Source organism: Dendrobium catenatum, unplaced genomic scaffold (genome assembly GCF_001605985.2).
Source record: "Dendrobium catenatum unplaced genomic scaffold, ASM160598v2 original_scaffold_159283, whole genome shotgun sequence".
Classification (NCBI taxonomy): domain Eukaryota; kingdom Viridiplantae; phylum Streptophyta; class Magnoliopsida; order Asparagales; family Orchidaceae; genus Dendrobium; species Dendrobium catenatum.
In genome coordinates, this window is record NW_021477709.1 from 29,413 (window position 1) to 37,957 (window position 8,545).

Here is an 8,545-nt window from a genome sequence, read left to right on the forward strand (position 1 = left end):
GTGAAGGGCGGAGTAACCCGCATGAAGGAACACTTATCATGCTCTCATAAGAACGTAGCACCGTGTGCAAAAGTGCCGGACAATGTGAAGGAAGAAATAAGTGCTTACATGAAGAAAACTACCACGGTGAAACACTTACAATATGAGCAATTTGATGAAAGGGTCGAACATGGTGCTTATTTTGGGAGCGAGAGTAGAAAGGGGTCTTCCTCCACTATACATAATAGAGGTGCACGGGGTCCTATGGATCAGTATATGACTAATCCAGGAGCGGATAGAGGACAAGCAGAATGATGCCGGCAGCTGGTACCAGAGAGGGTCGGCGACAGGTTTGCATGGACATTGGGAGGTTTCTTTTTTTAGAATGCCATACCATTTAATGTTGCTACATCGCCTGCCTACTTCAATATGTTGCGGTCTGTAGGGTTGTATGGGAGAGGGTTGAAGGCACCTTCCATATATGAGTTGTGAACATGGATTTTAAAGGAGCTGCAGAACACAGAGCGGAGCATTCAGGAGATTAAAAGGACATGGATTGAGACTGGTGTGACTATTATGTCAGATGGATGGTCTGACATGAAGAGCAGGAGCTGGATTAAATCTTTTTCAACAAATCTCAAGCGGCACGGGTGTTTTACGATCAGTTGAAGCTTCAGATGAGGTGAAAAATGCTACATTCATTTTCAATTTACCTTGAGCGGTTATTGAGGAGATGGGAGCAATTGTTGTCCAGGTAGTGACTGATAATGTTCAGTGCATACAAAGCACTGGTCAGATTTGATGGAGAAGATGACACACCTATATGGACCTCCTGCACAGCACATTGTATCGATCTCTTTTGGAGGATCTTGGTGACTTACCTCAGCACAAAATGCTCTTTCTAGGGCGAGAAAGATTACAAAGTTTATCTACAATCACTCATGGGTCTTAAAGCTTGATGAGAAAGTTTTCAAAGAAGGAAATCATTCGCCTGCAACCACTAAGTATGTTCTTAAATTTGTGCACTGCAAATCATTATTGCAATTCCTACTGTATGTTTTTAGTTCTAATATTTGTGCACTATAATTTATAGGTTTGCACATCTATTTGACACTGCAGAGCCTGATGAACTGAGGCAACCTTTGGAAGCAATGTTTACATCAACTAAATGGCTTAACTCTGCTTGGGGGAAGAAAAGTGAGGGGAAAGAAATAAGAAAGATTATTCTGAATGATAAATTTTGGACTACTATGACCTATGTCATATTGAGCACGAGACCCTTAGTGCAAGTACTACGCTTAGTGGATGCAGAGAAGAAACCAGCTATGGGTTTTATTTATAATGCTATGGATGAGACCAAGGAGTTGATTGCACACAACTTGGGAGGAGAGGAGGCAAGTTATAGGGAGATTTGGGATTTTATTGATGCTCGGTGGGAGGTGTAGTTATACCGTCATCTACATGCAGCGGCATATTATCTCAATCCTCAATTTCAATATTCATAGAAGAAATCTTCAAACCCGGAGGTGAAGCTTGGTCTGTATCATTGTATGGAAAGACTAATACCGGAGCAGGCAGATAGGGAGCTTGCAGATTCAGAACTTGTTCTATTCTGGAATAAAGAAGGTTTTTTTGGTCTGAATGCAGCAAAAGCAACCATTGACAAACGGTCTCCAGGTATAGTTATTTTGGTAAATGCAAGACACTTTATTCAGTTCTGATTATATTTTTTCTTCTTGAAAACAGTTGAATGGTGGATCCAATTTGGTGATTCCACTCCTGAGTTACAGAGTTTTGTTGTAAGTGTGTTGGGCCTCACTTGTTCTTCTTCTGGGTCTGAGCGAAACTGGAGTACATATAGTCAAGTGCAAACAAAGAGAAGGAATCGGCTATCAACACTCAGAATGAACTCCCTCATATGTATTATGCACAATAAGAGGTTAAGAGATAGGAGGTTGAGGAATAAGGGGTTGAAGGATGATGAGGACCCGTTAGTGTGTGATGATATGTCATCTGATAATGAGTTGTTCATAGATGATGAGACAGATTTGTCATTATCAGACTTACAGATAGAAGATCTAAGTGTGGATGTCTTGAGGGGCGAAGCAGATCAAGTTGGCACATCCACTAGTACCACACCACACACATGCACTAGCTCTGCAGCACAATAATCAAGTAAAGGTATTCCACAACTTCTTATATGCTATTGCATTATATTTATATCAAGTGAGCAATTAACATGATAATTATCTTTTCTCTTATTGAACAGGGAAGAGAAAAGTGAGTCATATTGAAGATGATGATGATATGACATTCATAGATACAATTGGAGAAGAATATTCCCTTGAAGACCCATTTAGTGATGGGATATGATTGCATTTTACATGTTTTTTGTACTTTGGGAGTTTTGTTAAACTAATATTTTGTAATTTTGTACTTTGGGACATGATTTTATTGCATCTACTTTCTTAATTTCCACTATTTTCATATATCATTTAGATGTTTTTATTGTAAGATACAATATTGCTATTATTTTCCAGCTAAAACCCTTAATTTTTCATTTACGCAATTCTGTGTCCGTGAGGCTTACGCCTCAGACCGCCTCGAGGCTTAATTACGCAATTTTAAACCTTGCTTCACCGTTGTACCATCATCCGTCAAACAAGATCCAAAATCAAAATCTATAACTCTAATATTAGTCTTGTTACTCCAAGCATTAGGCAAACCATTTCCACCTGGTTCCTTCGAATTGGGAACATCAGAAATTTTCCACATCATGATTGCACAAATCCAAATCTCCTGACTCACAATGACAAACTACTTCAAGATCTACAACTGATCGATCATAACTAATAACTTATGCACAAGGCTTAGAGGAAGATGGAGCCCCAAAGTTATGTTGATCCTTACTAATAAATTTTTCACCATAAATACCAGCATCAGTCTCCGAACTAGCAACATTATCAGGCAAATTATTAAAATTTGAATTCAAACCTCCATCAATCCCAGCAACCGAACTAGAATTCCCAGCCTTATTCACGAAAATCTTCATACCAGAGGAAGGCGAAGCATCCGAATTAGAAACAAGACAACCCCTTGTACCTTGGCCACATTCATAATATTTGGGAACTTTGGAGTCCCCTTCAACCACCACATTTTTGCCTTTACCAATATCAGGATTGATCTTCTTGGATGCCAACAAACCGCCTTCGTTAATAATCAAAGGTCTTCCATTACTAAATTTTTCCTGATACTCCGGGACTGAAGAATTCAATTCCGCACCCATGGAGCCCTCTCCAAAAGCTGGAGACGAAGAGTTCAACATCGACGGATAAGGAGCCCAAGAACCACCTGACGATGGATGACGACCATCAACTGGACCGCCAACAGAGGAATGCTAGCGGCCCTCCGCCACCATAGGAAAACCCGCGGAAACGAAGCAAACTGAATTTTGAAAATATATTTTCTCTCTAAAAACCCGGACCTTTAATATATTATTTAGATATTATATTATCAGGACTCGAAGGAATGACTGCATAGCTTTCTTCAATCAGGGATGAGAGACAAAGAGTTCCGACTCTTCCTTTTTAGGCCGTTGCCAAGTCAGCGAAAAAATTATTTTTAACCTTCATTTTCACTTTATGCAACTTTTGAATTTTGAGGTTTACACTTGTGCAATTTTAAACCTTGGCTTGCACTGCACTAATGGACCAGTGGCAAGTCTCCAAATTAAGACGAATGCCTCCCCATAGAAAATGCAGACATTGCTATTAGAGGAGTAAGATTAAGAAGAAAACTACTTTAAGAAATTCTAACTGGGACCGAGCTCCACATGTTCTTGAGCGGTTGGATGTGGGTTTCTCGATAAGCTTAGTCCCTTCTATGGATTAAGATTCAATGAGGGCCACTGGAACGGAGTACCAGTTGATCTGGTAACCAGCTGCTAGAAGTCTCTGCAGATGAAGAACCAATGCAGGAAGGCAATAAGGAGAGGATGAAATCTTAATAAATAGAGAACCCATGGCCATCGCAGCCAATGGTCAATCCAATGCCAAAAAATGAGTAATGTCTCTGTGAATGATGGTGGATTAATGCTAGGAGAGGAACAAGGCTGCTGATTGAATGGCACTGACTCATACAATGGGTTTAATCAGTGATACCCATTATCATCAAAAGCACAAAATGCACCTCTAGACTCAAATAGTAAAGGGGCTAATTTAGAGTTCTAAGTTCCTATCAGGCTAAAAAAAATTCCCAGCCTGTATTTGATTGACACAACACAACCAGTAAAACTAAAAGGGAAAAAATGAAACTTCTAGATCAAACATGGATTAAATTGAGTTTTAGCAGAAAGTGAAATAAATAATTGAGGGGACAAAATGCAATTCTACTATAGAATTACATAATATATGCATCTGTATTAAGGCATAATTAAAAGGTACCTTACAGATTCCTTCAGCCATTTTCATAAGCATATTTCTTCGCTGTCTGCTGCTATTAGTGGCATCAAATATACCAACCTACAGGAAAATCAGAACAAGACTGTTAAAATGGTCATAGTTGGAGAAATAGAATCAAGCATATTACCTGACCTCCTTCTTGCATCCAGGATAGCATATCTTCCATTGCTAAGGCTGCAACCTGTCACCATAATTCAATGAAACAAGGTACAAAGAAGATATTCAGCTATGAAAAAGTAATTTATTATGTACAACAAGAGTTGTCAAACATAATAGATAAAGGAAACAAAGTAAAGTATTAAAACTACAAAAAGTTCAGAAAACAACCATAACAGCCAAATTTTGTGCTCTGAAAAAAGCAGGGATTTTAATGAAGACATTGAGAAGAAAGATCATAACATGCCCAATATTTATCAAATTAATTGCATAGTGATATAGTTTCATGAAATGTAACTACCTTGGGGTCAGAATGGAACAAGAAAACTAGCAGATGATTCAAACTTCAGAAATATAAAGTACCATGATTTAGGCCAAAAAAATGAAAAGCATAATTACCTCATTTCGTGCTTCCATGCCTTCCGGATTATCTCCCCGGAAAAAATCAGCAGTCTGCAATGAAATGCTCTTTACTTATTGAAACAGCGGTCAATACTAGCACAGAAGAGAAAAAACGTACAACAGAAGGATCTTACAATCGACAAAAAAAAAGCAACAAGGCACTTTACTATGTTCAAAAAGCAATCTTATCATCTCAGCGTCTAACAAAATAATTAAAATAAAATTGCATTTTCAATACTATAATAAATGCATATCATCCATAATTCCACTAAATTGACTAGATGATTAGGTCTAAAAACACATAAAATTATTGTAAAACCAGCGAAATGTCATTTTAGACCTTGCACACTTTTTTATGCATCGCGACGAGTTTTAAGTGAATTTTTCAAAGTCGTCGGAATTCGACGCAATAAATTTTATAAAATAGTGCGCAAAATTCTGAGTGAATCGATGTATAGAACCCATATTAGATTTTAAGTATTTTGAGAGTTAAAATTTCCGGAAATCTGTTTTTGACGGTTTTGCCCTTGATGACTTTTGAATAGAGATGATTTTTAAGTAAGGGCTTTTAGGTAATTAGGCATTTAATGAGAGGATCCCACACTAAATAGGAGACCGAAATGTTTCGGTCCCCATTTCATCCTTGCGGACCAAACCGAGCTGAGATAGAGGGAGGAGGGGCGTCGGGTATGAGGTGAATCCGGCGGCCCTAGAGGCGGTTTCCGGCGATGGTTTGCGAGGGAGATTGAAGGAAAGTTGTAGGGAAGAGTAAGGTGAGCTCTCATAAACCTTTTTCATGATTTTCCCTTGAGATTTTCTAAAGAAAGAAAACTATGGTTTTGAGAAAATGCAAGTTTTCTTTAAGATAAAGATAGGGAATGGTAAGGGGATGTTTTTAAACCCAAATATAAGTTGATCTCATACCTGTTAACGGCGAATGGCGCACCATGGCGCAAAGGTCAATTTGGAGCCATGGCGCATAGCGCACGGCGCGGCGCGCGCTATTTTGAACATGACGCAAGTTATATAAAAAATATAAAATAATAAGCATGAATATGAAATATTATTAAAAATGAAAGACAAGCTATCATAATAATAAAAGACAATCATAACATATATAAGTTCGACTAAGTAACATCCAAATATCTCATAATTCAAATATTACAATCTTTTTTTAAAAGATCAAATATGAATTTAATCTACTCTTCTTGGGAATCATCATCATCAGCAAATGTTAAAAAAGCTTCATTATCTTCTTCAACATTGTCTCCTACTTCATAATCCTCTTCATCACCCTCCTCATCATCATTCTCAATAGCAACATCATGCCTAATTGAAGATTCTTTCTCTTTCCCTTTAGATCTTTCCCGAATATTATAGCTTTTATCATAAACACCAGTAGCTTTAGCAACACTTGTCCAAGTTAAATCTTCATCTCCAGCAATAAAGTCATTTTCTTCATCAAACTCATCATCTAATTTTCCTGTTAGCCATCATTTGCATCATCTATCTCAGTCAAAGAAATAGGATCAATGACATCACGATGATTGAATCTCCGAATCAGTGCTCTATTATATTTCACATAAACTAAATCCTTTAAGCGACCATGATCCAATTTGCTTCTTCGTTTGCTATGAAGCTGCAATTAAAATATTATTACATTACTATATTATGAACATATATAAAAAATCAACACATACATTGTAAAATACTTGCATGTTCAAAAATATTCCAATTGCGTTCGCATCCAGATGAACTACATGTTAAACTTAGGACTTTGATAGTAAAGCTTTGTAAATTGGGAGCTCCTTGTCCATATGCCAACCACCAATCAGCTGGAAGAAATGAATTTTTTTTTTCAATATTATATAACAAATCAGTCTTAATTTTTTTGTAAATAATGATACCTGGAGATCGGGTAGTTCTTTGTCTTACAGCTGGAGGAATACCAAAAAGTCCTTCACCCCTAATGTATAAACTTAATTCATTACTGATTTTATCTTCTTCAGCTACATCTTGAGATAATCTTCCAATACATTGATAAAGACCATCAGCTATTTCCTTATCCTTGGCAATATCAGGGTTATTGAAGAAATATTCAGGATTTAAAAAATGTCCCACTGCATGTAGAGGACGATGTAATTGCACTTCCTATCTTCTATCAATCATTTTAAAAATTTGATCATACTTATCACTGTTATTGAAGCTTGCAGCAATTGCCTCTTTTGCTCTATCCATTGCTTCATATATGTAAGCCATTGGGGGCTTCTTCTCTCCATCAACCAATCTAAGAACCTTTAATAAAGGACCAGCTATTTTTAAGGCATACACTATAGTATTCCAAAATGATTGCTTGTTTTTCCATGCTTTACCTCTTGGTATTCCGGCCATTTGCTGTTTTCCGCACCTGGGACTCTTCCCGAGTCCGTGACTCCTCGGTTCCGTGCGTGAGGCTTGGTTCCCGTGAATGCTTTTTGGATTTCTGGTTTGGGGTGATTTTCTAAGCACATGGGGAAGATTTCAATACTTACATTGCTTAGAATCTTGTGAAGATTAATTAAAGTGGCTCTTGGCTTTCCCCTTATTTGCCTATAAAAATGAGATGTTGTTGTGAAGGAAGGCAGTTGATATTTGTGAGCATATTTGCTATTAAACCTGCTGGTTTGTTTGGAAATCCTGCGGGCTCTTTCCACCCTTTCTTCTCGGGCTTCTAATCTCTTTCGTCTCTCCACAAGTGCCACTCCATCTGTATCCTTCTTCTCAACAGTGAAGCAACTTTAGGGTGTCGTGTCTTGGTTGATTCTGATTCTTATGTTGCTTGAGCTGAAGTTTAGTAGCTCTTTAATTCTCAAAAGTACCTTCATTATGAAGCTTACTTTTGGGTGGCCTTGTCCTTCCCCTTCCCCTTTCTTCATGTCTCTTAGGAATACGTGGCTTGTATTAATTGGGGGCTGAATTCTATGCTTTGAATTCATTGGAAAGTTAATGATTTTTGTGCTTTACCTCTTGGATCTCACGGCTGGCTCTTATTCCGTGACGTCCCTCGTTTCGTGGCGTGGCTATCGGTCCGTGCGGTTCCCTCGTCTCCCGTGGCTGTCTCCTTGGTTCCTGTTTTGGGTGTTTCTCATGAGCTTTGGGGGGAGATTTTCTATGCTTATTATGGCTTTGGTTCTAATGGAAATTAAAGACATGTGGCTCTTGCATTCTCTCTCTTGCCTATAAATATGAGAAGATGATGTGAAGAAAAGGGAGTTGATATTTGTGAGCATATTTGCTATTAACCTGCGGGTTTATTCGGAAATCCTGCGGGCTCTTCTCCACCCTTCTTTCTCTCCCTCCGGAAATCCTGCGGGCTCTTTCACCCTTTCTTCTCGGGCTTCTAATCTCTTTCGTCTCTCCACAAGTGCCACTCCATCTGTATCTCTTCTTCTCAACAGTGAAGCAACTTTAGGGTGTCGTGTCTTGTTTTGATTTGGAAGCAATTGGAAATCTTGCAGTGGTGGACCATCGGTTTGCTAGTCTTATGGCACTTCTTTATTTAAATTACT

General features: G+C 38.2%; 2 protein-coding genes across 2 annotated transcripts in view; both read right to left on the reverse strand.

Moving 5' to 3' along the window:
* LOC110099674 (6-phosphofructo-2-kinase/fructose-2,6-bisphosphatase-like) overlaps positions 1-8,545 on the reverse strand; it is a 57,440-nt gene that overhangs the window by 27,412 nt on the left and 21,483 nt on the right. Inside the window, exons 4-6 of the mRNA XM_028692279.1 lie at positions 4,995-5,048; positions 4,567-4,620; positions 4,422-4,499 (exon numbers count right to left, since the gene is read on the reverse strand). Of these exons, the coding sequence (XP_028548112.1) occupies positions 4,422-4,499; positions 4,567-4,620; positions 4,995-5,048 (186 nt within the window). The remainder of the gene's footprint in view (positions 1-4,421; positions 4,500-4,566; positions 4,621-4,994; positions 5,049-8,545) is intronic.
* Positions 6,137-7,343, reverse strand: LOC114578793. The gene is made up of 2 exons (XM_028692278.1): positions 7,198-7,343; positions 6,137-6,423 (listed from the first exon to the last, which is right to left on the reverse strand). The coding sequence occupies exons 1-2, from the start codon at positions 7,274-7,276 to the stop codon at positions 6,197-6,199; spliced, it is 306 nt and encodes a 101-aa protein (XP_028548111.1). The 5' UTR covers positions 7,277-7,343; the 3' UTR covers positions 6,137-6,196.

What these genes read in the sequence shown, in the direction of transcription:
- LOC114578793 (XM_028692278.1), bottom strand. Translation starts at nt 7,276, where the DNA reads ATGGAGAGAAGAAGCCCCCAATGGCTTACATATATGAAGCAATGGATA. An exon ending in GCAATTGCTGCAAGCTTCAA is followed by an intron (nt 6,424 to 7,197) that starts TAACAGTGATAA and finishes GAGATGAAGATT; the next exon opens with TAACTTGGACAAGTGTTGCT.